This window comes from Miniopterus schreibersii (genome assembly GCF_964146895.1).
Source record: "Miniopterus schreibersii genome assembly, chromosome: 8".
Classification (NCBI taxonomy): domain Eukaryota; kingdom Metazoa; phylum Chordata; class Mammalia; order Chiroptera; family Miniopteridae; genus Miniopterus; species Miniopterus schreibersii.
The window spans coordinates 56,984,860-57,001,090 of NC_138109.1; the positions used below are offsets into that span (position 1 = coordinate 56,984,860).

A 16,231-nucleotide genomic window follows, 5' to 3' on the forward strand; every position below is an offset into this window, starting at 1 on the left:
GAGGGAGACACTGACCTAAGATTTCTTCCTACGTCTCACTGTGAGTAGGATGGGCTTGATCTGCCTGGAGTGTTTCAGTACTAGCCTTGCAATCCTGTATTTGGGCTATAATATGCCTGTGTTTTTCTGGTGTTGTCCCCCAGCTTTGAGTAGCACTGTTTGAGTGTCCTACCATTTTGTGTGAAGGAGAGAGACCATTTTTCTTTGTGGTCCAATATCCATCCTCCTCCCGTGGTCAATAGAAATGACAATGGAGGTCTGATCTAGAGGGACAAGTCCCTCTCCAGATCAGAGTCTGAATCTGCCCACCAGGCAGCAATAGAAAATTGCCCTTCTAATCTGGTACTAACCATCTTCACAGATGACACCCGTTTTAAAGCAGTAGGGGTGTTTAGCATGGTACAAACGACTTAGCTGGTAAAAAGGTGATACTTTGTTGGGCTTCCCTTACATTGCCGAGCAGTCATGAGAACGTAAATCAATGTTTCTCAAAGAGCCATACAAAACACCTACACATAACAATCACTGAGGGTTGGGTGCTTATTAAAAAAATTCCTGGACATTCTCAGGCCCAATAATTTCCATTTAAAATATTCTTTACCCTATGAGTATCCCAATCAGTGTAAGTACACAGATTCTATAAAATGAAATGTTAAGATGCAAAAATTGAAATCTGTCCTGTTTATTTATGAGCATCTTCTCTGCTCAATCTCATGGAGGAAAAACACTTAAAACATTTCTCTCTCAAGCCAGTGCCTTTCAATGTCTAGTTCATTACTTCTTGCTTTTTTTAATCTTCACATGAGGATATTCTTTCCATTGACTTTTAAGAGTCGAGGAAAGGGAGGGAGGAACACCAATGTGAGACAGATACACTTATTGTCTGCCTCCTGCATTCAACTGACCAGGGCCAGGAATCATACCCACGATGTGACGCTCTCACCACTGAGCAACACCAGCTTGGCACCTCTTCCTTTTTAATACATATATAGGGTATCCCCCAAAAAATGTATACACATACTTTGAATAATTCTAAAGGCAGTGTTTATTAAAACACTTCAGTTTCAAAATTGAGGTATCAGCTATTAAAGTTATGTATACAATTTTTTTGGGATACCCTGTATAATCACACAAACCCTTTGAACTGCAAATTAAATATGTTCTTGATGTCAACAGCCATTGTTAGTTCCACAGTTTTATTTAAAAAACAAAACATCTAAATATATATTTAAAAAAAGGAAAACAAGGACTTCTAACAGCTTTATTAGCTGCAATAATATGCATTATTTGTAATTGCACATAAATTATAAAGTACATATAACATGTAATTATAACAAAAACTTTAGGTTTGAAAAACATTTTATTCAAGAATTACATAATTTCAAATATCTTCCAAAATAGTTTCCTAGATAGCTACAAAAGAAAGCAAATTCAATAAGAAATTTAAATCATTAAATATGTTTTACTAGTATATACATACATAATGCCAAGCAATTAACATTTAGCCCTGGAATGCGTACCATGTCTTTTTCCTCATTAAAGGCTCAATCCAGCACTTTATATACGCTATGTACAACAGGCGAAGTTCAGTGACCACAAGAGTTTGACATTAGCTGCCTCAATTTATAACTGGGGTAGTTTGTCAACAGGGGTGTCAAACTTGAAGTCTGTGGGAAACAGATCTGGGGCCCGAGGATAGATTAGTCGGTAGGACTGTCTGATTGTAACATCAGCAACACCAGCAATATCTCCAATTTCTGAAAGACAAAAATCAAAATATTAAAAGTATAACTTCCATCCTACCTACCTTCTATTACCTAAATTTCAACTTGTGAGATATAGTTGTATAAAAAGCCAAAGTGAAAAACACTATTGATTTTTTAAAACTGATAATGGAATTACATGCTAAAAGTCGAAAGCAGGGCTAAAGTTAATAGCAGCAGTACTTATTACCTCAAAGCGTTATCGTATCAGTATTAAAAGTTTTACTATATGTAAAACATCCGAACAGTACTCAGGGCATGGCACTATGAATGACAACCATTATACTGGTCTTCATATTTGAACTGACATCTTTTTCCTCACAATAAATCTTTTTGAGGATCATAGAAGTAATCCATGAATACATTCTTGTGAAGAAACTCACTTTATTATTTGTGTTTAAAGTTCCCCTGCAACATCTCCCCCTAGCTAACTTCTGTTGAGGCTAAAACCAAAATGGGATCATACTTAAATCTCATTCTGCAATGTCTTTTTCCTACCTAGTACAGCAGACATCAAACAGCTTCACATTACAGCACAATGTAGGTGTTTTCACTATTAAAGACACACAGTTGAGTGTATATACTGAGCTCACATGAGGCTTGTTCGCATGAGGATTGCTACAGCCTGTATTATAGGATCCTAAGAATGAGCACAGTTTAAGCCTTCAAAGCAGTCATCTCTTTTTTCCTTCTTTTTATTGAAAATAGTCCTAAAGGACTACCACGTGACAGTTATTTGGTTGGTTATAAATACTTAATGCATTATGTTGTTTCTAGACATAGATACCGACGCATGTCCACTATGAATACCAACTGGCTGCTGGGCAGGGAAGAAAAGGGCCTTAAATTTAAATGACACCCTTCATGTAAAACACAAGCAGAAGAAAGTGTCAAGGTAAACATTTTTTTCTTGATTAGGATAAACCTTACAACTAGGAATCAATAAGGACCATCTGTGCCTAGCTTCAGCTTATGAATTCTACCAGAAGACTCAAAGTTTCCTTAAGAAATATGAGTGGAGGCCAAAGGCAATCGATAACAGCACCTTTAAATAGCAAATGGTGGCTTCTTCCTAATCATTCTTCTATATAATTTATTACTTTTATGATACAGAAACATGGCGTAAGCCGAGGTGAAAGCTCTTCGGAACAGGGTACTGTAAAGTTACTGCAGCAAGTAATTTCACCACCACACTTCTAAATTTAACTAATCGTTTTTCTTTATGAATCTTTTTGAAGATCACAGAATTAATGAATTCATGCTTGTAAAGAAATTCAATTTAAATTTGTTGGAAACAACACTAAATTCAAAAATGGCTTTAGAAGGTGGGAACTACTTCTGCCAGTGTTTTTACTGGGAAACTGAATACTGTCCAAAAGGAGAGAGAACAGGCTTCACAGAATGTTACAGCTTGATGGCCAGGTGATTAGAAACAAGGTAAGTTTTGAGGGGGGGAAGAAAACTATCCAAATAACCAGGAAAATGTAGGGGAAGTGAAAACCTTTAAAAATGGAAAATGTACAAACTAAAAAGAATTCAAATGGGGAAAAGGTAAGTCTAAAAGGGCTGGACCGCCACACGTTTTTATGTAGGAGCCCCTTAAAAGGGAAATGCTCTGTTTTCTTCAGTTTTGATGCTAAGGAACTACCTCTCACATGTGGATTCTGGCTATTTACCTGCTCATACCGAAAGTGGGAATACTGTTACGACAGCCGTCGCGGGTTCATGCCCTCTCCTACCTTTCTGGGTCCTCTTCTCGGCTGATGCCTGTGAGGCCATGTAAATGGCCGCCGCCGCCACAGATATGGGGCTCCTTCCGGGAACCAAGTCCAGCTCCACGGCTTTCCGGGCTATATGCGTGGCTGCCATCTGCACTTGTTTAGGAAGACAGAGGTTGGAACAAAACCTGGACATGAAGTCCCCAGTTGTAATCAAATCCACACTGGTTTCTAAAGCTTTCAAAATTAGTTTAAAACACCGACCAATTTCTTTCTTAGAAATTCGCGATACGGCACATATTTCTAAAAGAAAAAACAAATCCACATAAGTCATACAGTTCATTTCAAAATCGATCATGTCACATTACAAAAGTGATACATTCTAATAGCAAAAAATTCAATCACGCCTTACAGATGAATCCCTGATCGTTCCCCTGATACTTCCCTTAGAGCTAGTTTAAATTTCCTGTTAATTTAAATGTTTATCAAACTTTAAAGAATTTTTTTCCAAGGCTAAATGTACATCTTATTAACATCTCTGAAGGTTCAATTTATGCAAATTAAATTTCTTCAACCAATCAAAAACTTCTTTGATATTTATGTAATACTCTACTGTAAGGCATTTATCAAGGAGATGAAAAAAATACTCAAGCTAAATAAATAGAGCTTCTCAAGCTACACAATGTCATATGCACATGCTATCCCTGTGATTACAGGCTATGGCAAAAGGAGATGAAATACATAATCGTGCTGGTCTACAAATTCAACTACCAAACACTTTCAAAATAAATTTAACAAAAGCCTTAGTTTTACTTGTAATTAAAAAGATGATAAAGGTCAGTGCCTCTTCATACTGACATGAAAATGTAAAAATTAAACATTCATAGATAAAGGGTAATTATAGTCTTAAGCCAATGTGAACTCTGACAGTTGAAGTCGGTGAAGTATCACAGCAATACTGAATAGACTGTCATGTATTCATGGGTAAACTGCAAACTGGATGAAAAACACTAGTCTCTCAAAGCCTTCAACTTAAGTGTGAAAGTGCAAATTGTGTAACTCAAGAAAAAATTTCACTGATGCTTTCTAAGAGCTGGCTCCCTCATGTGTGGAGACCTGGCTATATGTGGAACCTGTTTTCTATGCATCAAGTTTACAGACTTACTACAAAGTCCTACTCTGGCTAATAACAGGCCTCAAAACTCACAAAATACCATTAGTCAACATATCTTATTACCAAGGAACACGGCTTACATGGACTAAACTGACTACATGGGAAAACAGCTTGAAAAGAACATGGTCAGTAAGATCACAGAATGGAGCAGGCATTTGGAAATATATGTAGGTGGATTACTCTATGTCACCACAAAGACATGACATAGCTACTCAGTGTCAAAGCTACTTGACTTTGCTATGTTACTTTAATATGACATAGATAACATTTTTATCTAGGCAACTGAAAGCTTACCTTTAAATGTCCTAGGAACCCCTTCTTGTCTACAGGCAATATAGAGACAAGCAGAAGCTATGGCATCATTAGCTCTTCCCTTCAGGCTCTTCTGTTCATATACTTGCTTGAATAAATTATTTGTTCGATCCTTCAAAGCAGAGAAACTAAGTTTAATTAACTCTAGGCCATTTAATTAGATGCAATATCAAAATTTCATGTGTTCATTAAATTATGCTAAGTCAATGCCAGAATGGCTTAAGGAGACAGACGGGAACTTACAACTATATTTCTAGGGAGGTTGATTCTGTCTGCCATGGTAGTAATTTCCTTGAACGCATTCATCATTGCCCGATCAGAACCACTCATTGTTCTCCGATTCTGGTACTTAGAATTGCCAAATTCATCAAAACTTGCAGCTCCTGTACCCTATAAAACAAAGTTTTATAACTTTATATTAAAATTTTTGAAAATCTGAATGATTTCTGAGAAAACATAATTTACATGATCTGAATCCACATGCCCAAGAAATCTACCCTGTGTAACCTCCCTATTCCTTCAGTAAAGGTGGTTTTAGGGATGTTCTCTATCAAATACTTTAAATGTAAGAATACCTGAGCATCTAATAACATTTATATTAATAGCCCTAAAGAGAAAGCTCAAATGATCCTCTCGGAAGGTGCTAAAAAGTCAAGGAAACAATTCAAAATCCATTTAAAAACAAAATCTGATAAAACACTAAAAATGGGTCCTTCATATTAGAAAATCTCTCTCCTAGGCCCAAAGCCAGCAAGATGATTAACAGAGAAATATCTGCAGCATTACATCAGAGAAAGACAAAGGCACCTCCTACCACCACCACTGTGTAACACCGTACTAGAAAAACTAGTCAATATATGTACTTATATAACATAACTATATAAATTATATTAATATAATTACATTAAAATTAGGCAAGAGAAAAATTGGAAGTACAAATCTAGGGAGTAATCAACCAGTCAGAAGACAAAGAATAACATTCCAATTAAAACAACAAAAAAGATAAAATATCTAGCATCAACTTAAGAAACATACTTAAAAAAATGTTGCAGTGTCAACTGGTTGCAATCTTACATCTGAAAATGTCCTTAGTATACCTTTTTCCAGCCTGTACGACTAAAGCAAATGCAGACACCACCTGAAAAATATTCCTGAATACTGTAATCTTTTAAAACACGTGTATACTATGCTTTTCAAATCTGACATGTAATGCATAGAGCATGAAAAAATAATGACCTGCTTTTTCATGATTCTTTATTAAAATAGACTATGCAGCCCTGCCGGTGTGGCTCAGCAGTTGAGCATCGACCTATGATCCAGGAGATCAAGGTTCGATTCCTGGTCAGGGCACATGCCCGGGTTGCGGGCTCGATCCCCAGTGGGGGGCGTGCAGGAGGCAGCCAATCAATGATTCTCTCGTCATTGATGTTTCTCTCTCTCTCTCTCTGAAATCAATAAAGATATATTTTTTAAAAATAGACTATGTAGTAGTATAGATTAAGAACTGTACTGAAATAGCATACATTTCCTTGATTTGTCCTTTGAAATATGGCCAGTACTATTTCCAATTCAGGTACCAGAGCAAAAAAGAGCCCAGTTGCCAGGAAGATTATGCTACTGTCTTATATAATATCAGCTATCATTAACTGAACACATACTACATGTTGTTATAAGTACTTCACATATATTCCTATTTAACCCTCAATATCTCTATGAAGTACTATTATTCTCACTTTACTGATGAAAAATGTAAAGTTTAGGTAACTAGTTCCAATACTAGAAAATAGGCTATACAGAGCTCCAATTTATCTTAGGTGATATAAAGGGAAAGGACAAGATATTATTAATGTTCTAGGAACATATCAATATGAACTCATAGAGACCCTACTATGTTCAACTTAATTTTTGTGCAAAATGTGCTTCATGAAAACAAGGGCCTGAGATATAAAGACTCATTTCAATCTGTTGGCCTTCCCTTTAAGGTGGAAGCAGTGTATAAGGCAACCATCGTTAACAATGGCCTTACTTGCAAATCTCACTCTCAGGTCAAGATTTCTCACTGGGGCAGTGACTGATACTTTGGCAAAGTTCCCAAACTCCCAGGTTTTTGTCAGGCCTCACTTGGTATTACCTTGCCAATCATGGTAGACAAATCTCCATCACTCAGAAGAGGATTCTGAGAATCTCCAACTCGAGATGGGTCTTTTGTTGCTTTATCATTGCTGAAAGTTCTCCATTCAGATCCCACATCGATAACCCGGTCACCTAAGAATATAAGCACAAATTTAAATAGTCTTGTCAAGACAAGATTTACTTAACACTGTCTAAAATGCCCAACTCAATCCTTTTATTCCCAGGAAATCTCAAAGTGGACATCTAGGCTCCAGCTTAAATATCATGTGTCAGACCTTTGTCCTAAAGCATTCCTTTAATTATTGTGCCAGTTCAGTAATCACCCTCTAAAACATTATGCTATGATTAGTCATATTCTAACTCTTCGAAGAAAAAAAGAATTAAAGACAAATAACAATAAACCTATTCATATGTGATGCAAAGACAAAGTAATATGATTCTGAACAAAAGTTTGCACAAAATATGCAACAGGCAAGGAAACAACCCCAGAAAACACTGTTCACAATGGTTATCAATGCACATAGTATAATATAAAAAATACTAGGTTTTCACAGGAAATGCTTTGCAAAGAACTAAGCCTATACTTATGCTTTAGTAAATACTTGATGAAAAAATATTTTGGCCAAATAATTTATAAGGAATAAACTTTAAACCCAGAATCAGTAAGAAAGCCAAGTAGGCTTTTTTGTTTTTAGGCCAAGAGGCAGTGACTAAATTCACGCCAAGAAGCCAAACAATAGATCCAGCTGCTTTACGGGGAATGCTCAACGGCTAGTAGACAAAAATTAACACTGAACACTTGCATATGCTAGTCACTGAGCCTTTCGTAAATGTTCTCTTTTAAACACAGGTGTCACTTTTGCCACTTTAAGATTAATTTCCCTAAGATTACATAACTAGAACTGAAATGTGCATCAGATTCCAGAGTCTGTCCTATATGCAGTTGTTAAACATTAGATCTTCTACCAAAGTGTGACAGGGAAGAAAGCGGGAACTAGACCATCTTCATGTGTGCCTGTACACAACCAACAGAAAGGAGTGACAGAAATCAGTTCCCTCAGGATTAAAAAAAGTTCTGGTACTGACAGTAAATTAATAAAATGCTTAAGAATGTGGACTCCAGCCCTGGCTGGCATTGCTCAGTGGTTAGAGCATCAGAAGGGTCTCAGGTTTGATTCCCAGTCAAGGGCTAGTACCTGGGTTGTAGGTTCGATCCTGGCCCGGGTCGGGAACGTGCTGGAGGCAACCAATCAGTGTGTTTCCCTCAAATTGATGTTTCTCTCCCTCCCTCTTCCACTCTCTTTAAAAATCAATTGGGGGGGGGGGGGGAGGAAGATATCCTCAGGTAAGGATTAACAACAACAAAAAATGAGTGTGGACTCTACCATTTGCTGCTTAGCCTTGGACAAAGTACCTCACTCTGTACCTTTACTTCCTCAGCTTTAAATTTCTCCAACAACCTTACAAGTGCTTAATATTACCTATTTATTGCTATGAAGATAAAAATACAATGGCAGATATTCTTACATTTCCCCCCCTGGGTGGGGAAGTAAGGAGAGGCAGCACCTGTAAAACATTAATCTCCATATGACTCTAATATCAGAGTGCTCTGCTGCAGGCATTTGGTCAGCAGGACAGCAAAGAGGTGGGGGGAGGGAGGGGACAGAAGGAAGGGACTCAATGCAGACTGTCCTAAACCTTCTTAACTATTTTTTATATGGTACATTAATTAAACACTCATAAACAGAGTATAGTGATCATAATCTAATCTTAGTGTTATAAATAAGCAGGTAAATGTACAACAGAATGATTCCTGACCATTTTGGAAAAATTCGTTTTTCTTTGAACACTCAAATCACTTGGGAGTAACCAGATTGCACTTAGGTGTCCATGTCACAGGGAACTAAGATCAGTGGCAGGGCCCCCACCTGCCACATCTGTACGCAACAAGAATGGCCAAGGAAGCAGAAGCAGGGGGATGAGACACAGGCAATTTCACTAGATTAGAGATTGGGCAGGTAGCCCAAAATAAGGAGAATAATTTCTCTGTAACAAACATTACCAAACCTGAGAAACAATTCTAGTTCTATGAAGATTTTTAAAACTTACCTGAAAATTACATATAATCTGAAATTGTGCACTGAAGCCTTACTATGACATTAAACATGGCCCATATCTCAGAGACAATCTCTAGAGACTGGTTTTCTTCCTTTTTATAAAACAATACTCGCTTACTAAAAAAAATAAGTATGTATAAGCAAAGCAAAATAACCTGTATTCCCAATACCCAGAGACAGCCACTATAAATATTTTGATACGTATTCTTCCTGTCCTTTTCATTCATGTGTATTTTTCCCCTAAAATTAAAATTAGATCACATTGTGTCCGTTCCATGACAAGATCTTTTCACTAAATTTATCATAAATACCAAAGCAATATTTTTAGATAAAGTTTAGCCCCTTTAATAGCACCCAGTGATTAAAGTGATACCACGATGTCTCCAGGCACTGTTTTCAAAGGGAGAAAAGTAAATCTAACTTTTTCATAGCAAAATAAAAACACAAACACACATAAAACAAACTACTTTGGCCTTCAGCCCTGGCTGGTGTGGCTCAGTTGGTTGGAGCATTGCCCTGTGCACCAAAGGGTCAGGGGTTTGATTCCCTGTCAGGGCACAAACCCAGGTTGCAGGTTTAATCCTATAAAACATACCCTCCGGTGAGGATTAAAATAAATGAATTAATATATGAATATGTGAATAAATGAATAAACAAACTGCAGCCTTCAAATAAGGAGTTTCTCACTAAATGATAATTTTTTAAAAAGTCAAATGTTACCATTTAACTTGTAATATTTTAATTAACACAACGAATGTGTTAAGAGAACAATGCAAATGAAAAGGCAGGTAGCGTTGCTTACATCTTTTAATTCTCTAGAAATCTAAAGATAAAGTATCATTTAGCCAAGATGCCTCATTTCATAGCATTTTCCTTTTGGCCCCAAAGTAACTCCCTAAGAGTTTCTTCTACTGCTTGCTTTTATAGTCTGCCTAAAAAAGACAAGATGGATTGGGGGGTGGGGGGAGGGATCTGGCCTAAGATATTATAAATAGAAAACTCAGAACTGAGTAGTGATGTAAGTTTTCCACATACATGGGAATGACCTACATGACTCACTCAACAATCTCTGGTTTGTGCCAAAAGCCAGTTCCTCTTTTTATATTTTACTGCTCAAAATAGCACTTGTAAGGAATAAAATTGCCAAAATAACCCAAATAACAATCATGAAACTATAACTAGACCATCAGACTAAGTGCATGAGTAATAAGAAATAGGGCAGACCATTCAGGGAAAAAAGTCAGAATACATAAAGAATTTTCATTTGAAAAAAAACCCTACGGTAGCATTTTTAAAGTCGCTCTGGAAGGAAACTGCAATACAGAATCTTTTCAAGGGATAAATGGTCAAGGAAACCATGTTTGGGTGTATTCATCTTTTGATAAAGAAGAGGCCTACCAACTGGCACATGTACAAACATACCCACAACCTCCCACATCCTTTAATGTTCTAGAAACAAAGAAAGATGTAGATTTAAGGGGAGAGTCAAAAGGGATTTTCTCACTCTACCATGATCCATCACCTCCAAGTGTTCTATAATGCACATGTACTGACGTTTGATAATTGCAAAAGTAGCTACTTTAAGATCTAGTTCACTGGCTGCAGCTTGAAAAGGAAGTCTTCACAGAATAGGATGTTTTGTGGTCAGTTACTAGAAACGGGGGAGCATTAGAAAGAAGCACTGCTGCTCTCACTCCATACTTGGAAAGATGGAGATGTGTGATGCTGGCTTCCAAAGACGGTGCCCAGGAGGGAGACACTGACCTAAGATTTCTTCCTACGTCTCACTGTGAGTAGGATGGGCTTGATCTGCCTGGAGTGTTTCAGTACTAGCCTTGCAATCCTGTATTTGGGCTATAATATGCCTGTGTTTTTCTGGTGGTGTCCCCCAGCTTTGAGTAGTACTATTTGAGTGTCCTACCATTTTGTGTGAAGGAGAGAGACCATTTTTCTTTGTGGTCTAATATCCATCCTCCTCCCGTGATCAATAGAAATGACAGTGGAGGTCTGATCTTCTAGAGGGACAAGTCCCTCTCCAGATCAGAGTCTGAATCTGCCCACCACGCCACAGAAGAATACTGTCAACTTTTACCAGTACCTTTATTTTTAATTTTTTTTTTTAAATATATCTTTATTGATTTCAGAGAGAGAGGAAAGGAGAGGGAGAGAGACAGAAACATCAATGATGAGAGTCATTGATCGAGCCCGCAACCCGGGCATGTGTCCTGACCGGGAATCGAACCCCGATCGCCTGGATCCTAGGTCCACACTTAACCACTGAGCCAAGCCCAGGCGGGCTATTTTTAATTTTCTTTTAATCCTCAACCAAGGATATTTTTTCCATAGCTTTTTGGGGGAGGGGGAAGGGAGGAGGGAGGGGGGAGGGGGGAAACAAGATATGAGAGAAGCATGGATTTGTTGCCTCCCACATGCGCCCTGACAGGGACTGGGTATCGAGCCTGCAATCGAGGTAAGCGCCCTTGGCTGGAATTGAATCCAGGACCCTTCAGTCCCAGGGTCGATGCTCTAACACTGAGCAAAACCAGCTAGGGCACCAATACCTTTTTTAACCACTCACAGAGTTTTGTAAAATTAATGCCTGACAGAAAGTCTATACGTGAAGGTTTGTAATAGCTAAAATAACATCACTAGTATAACATTTAATAGGACTACTCCTGCCCAGCCAGGCATGGCTCGGCAGTTGAGCATCGACCTATGATCCAGGAGATCTCAGTTTGATTCCCAGTCAGGGCGCATGCCCAGGTTGTGGGCTCGATCCCCAGTTGGGGGCGTGCAGAAGGCAGCTGGTCAATGACTCTCATCACTGGTATCTCTCTCTACCCCCTTCCTCTCTCTGAAATCAATAAAGATGTATTTAAAAATAAATAAATAGTACTCCTCCCTCCATCTGTAGAGTATGGTCTCTAACACTTTGATCAAGTTACCCATTCAGAAATGCAGACACACTCATTATGTATACTTATATATTACACACATGTACAGTTTTCAATCCATATATCAGAGGTCTAAAGAGTATAAACTAAGATATTTTATCGTATTCTAAAGAGAAAAAGTTTTCATCTCTATTTTTCAAGATGAAAACTTTGAGAATAACTGCCAAAAGCATTCACTCCAGTTTAAATGGTTCCACTACTTTGGCACCTACCTTATGATTTGGCAATTCCACTTAAGTATTTATCTACAGAAGTCTCATACAAAAATTTTAATAGTATTACTCATATTAGTTAAAAAATTGGAAAACAACTCAAATGTGCATCAACAGTCAAATGTATACAATGAAATATTCCTCAGCCAATAAACTACTGAAACATTTCAAAAATACTACTAAGCCAAAAAACCGCATCCTCTATGATTCCATTTATAGAAATTTCAAAAACAGGCAAAATAGGCACTCTCCCTCTGGGGAGCACCCCTGCGTCTCCCCCTTCCCTCTCTTCCTCCCCCCAACAGGCACACATCTCCTAAACTCTAAGGGACCCCACAAAGACTTGCAACCAGGGGAGCAATGAGCAGTGGCAGCCCCCTGAACCTGTCTCCAAGGCCCCCTTTTCTGACTTCCCAGTGAGCCAAAGCAGCCCAGCCTAGGCTCTCCTGTTGCTGCTTCTATGCTAAGCCCTTCCTTGTTTCACTGTCCTGATCGTGCTTTTGCTGCGGCAAATAAATGCTTGCTTGCTTTGCTGCAAAACCAAAACCAACCAAACAAAAAGCAGACAAAATAATCTGAGGATAGAAATCAGTACAGTGTTTGCTATTAGGTGGGGGTGGGGATGGAGGTGATTGGCTAGAAAGAGGCATAAGAAAACTAGATTTGAGATCTGTGCATTTCATTGTATACAATTATAATTAGTAAGTTAAAAATTAACATTCCCACCAAACTGTTGATTTTGAATTAAGCTACACCAAACCTACACATTATTTGGGGAATGACAGAACAATATTTACCAATCTTCCTGGACAAGGAAATATACCCTTTCTGAAGATCTTCTTTCAGATTGTCTGTATTTCCCATTTAAAACTAGATCTAATTTTTTTTCTGTTAAAAATCTCATTTTCTGCCCTGGCCGGTCTGGCTCAGTGGTTAGAGCATCCGCCTGTGGACTGAAGGGTCCTGGGTTCGATTTCAGCCAAGGGCACATACCTCAGTTGCAGGCTTGATCCCTGGCCCCGGTCCGAGTGCATGTGGGAGGCAACCAATGTTTCTCTCTCTCTCCCTTCCACCACTCTGAAAAACAATGAAAAAAATATCCTCTGTTGAGGATTAAAAAAAAATTTTTTTCATTTTTAACTAGTAATTGCTCTATTTTATATGCTTAGATCCAATCAGTTTTAAAAGACTATTAATTTTAAAATTTTGATCTGAATATTCTACATATAAATCCCATCAGTGGCAAAGAACTTGTTCCCTTTCCGAGCTTAACTCCCATTTCCATTTTATATCTAAAGCACTTGTCAGAACTTTCAAAACAACGCCTTTGATTTAAAACAGAATGTCTCCAATGTCAGCATTATGTATAAAAGTAACAGGTGAACCGAAATAGTCCTCTAGTAAAGCATCGTCCTACTCTAATTCAGAGTATCTTATAGTAGGAATAAATGTTGAGCTTATTGTCTGTCTGAGTTTATTACATACTGTTTTCTTACATTATAAAAGTTAACCTCAGTTGTTTGTGGGTTAATCTTCTAGTACTTATGTGTTAGGATACATTAAGTTATGGTAGAATAATAAAGAATTTCAGAAGTCAGTGGCTTAAAACAAGGATTTCTTTCTAATTAATACTGTCTGGCTCCAGTGGGACAGCAAGGCTCTCTACGCCATCCTTATTTAAAATGAAGGAACCCCTACCTCTTGAGACACAGCGGTCAGCATGCTAGGGGAAAGGGTCTGTGGTGAATTATGCACCAACTCAATGGTTTCTAACTGTAACTTTACCACTCACTGGCCAAAACCAGTAAGGGGTGATGCTTAACTTCAAGCTTGGTGGGGAAGTACAATTGTACCACGTAGCCCAAAGGAGAAGAACCAGAAATGTAAGTGAATAGTCATCAGTGCTGTCCCACATGCCGATTAGCAAACAGAATTCAGCACTGTATTTTGGGGGATTCATGTATACATTCATTAAAATAAAAAGATACTTCTCTCGCTCTGACCCATGTGGCTCAGTGGTTTGAGCGTTGACCCATGCACCGGAGGGTAGAGGGTTCTTTCTTTTTGACCACATTTCACATAAACATTATGGAAGCATTATTTCACTGATCACAAAAACCAGTTATTTTCTAGAGCTTTCTTGTAGTAAACAGTCAGGAGCAGAGTGCTCTTTTAAGTCCATAGGATTACTTCATTGTACTTTGTATTCATAAGTCTCACGTTGATTTTTATGCTTATTCATCCTGGAATAAAGAATTGTCAATCCAAATCCAGTGGTGGCAGTAATGCTGGAAAACCTTTCAATCCATTGCCACCAGGACTCTCAATCTCTCTGGGTACTCAGAGTTCCTGACAAATAGATGGCCCAAACAAAATAAACTCCCAGGAGGATCCAGAAGTGTACTACAAAGGGAACAGGTAGATTTGTAATCAAAGCAAAAATAACACTGACTTAAGGAAGGTAGAACTCTCCCATTAACAGTCAACAATCAATAGTCCTTAACTAATGTGACCCAGGCTCCTCCTATCTTTTTGATAATCCATCTTGATCTTGGATGACTTGCACTTTGTCGTATAAGACAGCTGTTGGTAGTTCCCTCCATCACGCCTGAATTCTAGCCATGAGGAAGGAAAAGAAGGTAGGGCACATCCCTTAGGAAAGAATCTAGATTTACACATCTAGACTTACATCTAGACACATCTACATCTAGACTTACAGCCCACATGTAGTTAGGCTGCACCTAACTACAAAGGAAGCTGGGAAATACAGTCTATCTGGGCAGCCATATACCCAGTTAAAACCCAGGGGTTCTACTACTAAGGAGTGGGGAAACAGATACTGGGAAACAACCAGCAGCCTCTGCTATAAGGAATAATGGGGTAGGGAGGGAGAGGAGATGAGAGCGAATGTCCAGAAGAATCAAGGTACTCTGCCCTACAGTCTGAAGGAAACAGTACACAAAGACAAATTAAACAGACATTGAAACTTACCATGCAAGCTATAAGCTGTAAATCCAACCAAAAGCATTTTGTAGTACACTATTAAAACCAGAACAGCTAAGGTGGCAATCTTAACAGTGCAAGGGAAAATGGAAACATACCAAAAAGCATCCAGAAAGCTAATACTGGAAAGAGTCTGATTTTCTAGCCTGACCTAGTCTTTTAGAATGTTTTTGTTTTGTTTCTTATTGTAAATTAACACAGGATTTTTAAAAAGGGAATATGACGTGGAATCAGAATTTTTCTGCCATCTTCCTGGAAAATGATTGTATTTAAGCATTTTGGCATATAACCTGTAATAGAGAATTCAGAAGTAGAGGTCTTAGACAATATTCCCCAAATTACTTGTTTTCATAGGCCTGGTTTATTTAAAACCATTTAGTTTAAAACTAAATTTTTTTTCAAAATGTGTTCAGTCTAAAAGTTCAATAATTATAATGGAAACCTGTTTGAGCCAACACACTATAGTTATTAAATCTAATGCTGAAGCCCGGCCAGCATGGCGCAGTGGTTAAGCGTCAACCCATGAACCAGCAGACCCATCATGGTTCGATTCCTGGTCAGGGCACATGCCTGGGTTGTGGGCTCAATCCCCAGTAGGGGGTGTGCAGGAGGCAGCCGATCAATGACTCTCTCATCAATGATGTTTCTATCTCTCTTTTCCCTTCCTCTCCCTCTCCCCTCCCCTCTCTCTAAAATCAATAAAAGCATATTTTTAAAAATCTAATGCTGAAAAAGAAATACATCATTAGGCTGGGCTTTCACATCTTTTTTAGTCATTTAACCCTTTCTATCATTTTTCAAAGAATCTAGGGTTACTATAAATTCTTATCAGAAATCTTTCATTA

General features: G+C 38.1%; 1 protein-coding gene across 1 annotated transcript in view; it reads right to left on the bottom strand.

Annotated features, from left to right (window-relative positions):
* Positions 1-668: 668 nt before the first annotated feature.
* The window catches only part of GTF2B (general transcription factor IIB), a 31,374-nt gene continuing 15,811 nt past the window's right edge, over positions 669-16,231 (bottom strand). Inside the window, exons 3-7 of the mRNA XM_081144537.1 lie at positions 7,099-7,232; positions 5,211-5,357; positions 4,950-5,079; positions 3,503-3,784; positions 669-1,757 (exon numbers count right to left, since the gene is read on the bottom strand). Of these exons, the coding sequence (XP_081000663.1) occupies positions 1,624-1,757; positions 3,503-3,784; positions 4,950-5,079; positions 5,211-5,357; positions 7,099-7,232 (827 nt within the window). The 3' untranslated portion in view covers positions 669-1,623. The remainder of the gene's footprint in view (positions 1,758-3,502; positions 3,785-4,949; positions 5,080-5,210; positions 5,358-7,098; positions 7,233-16,231) is intronic.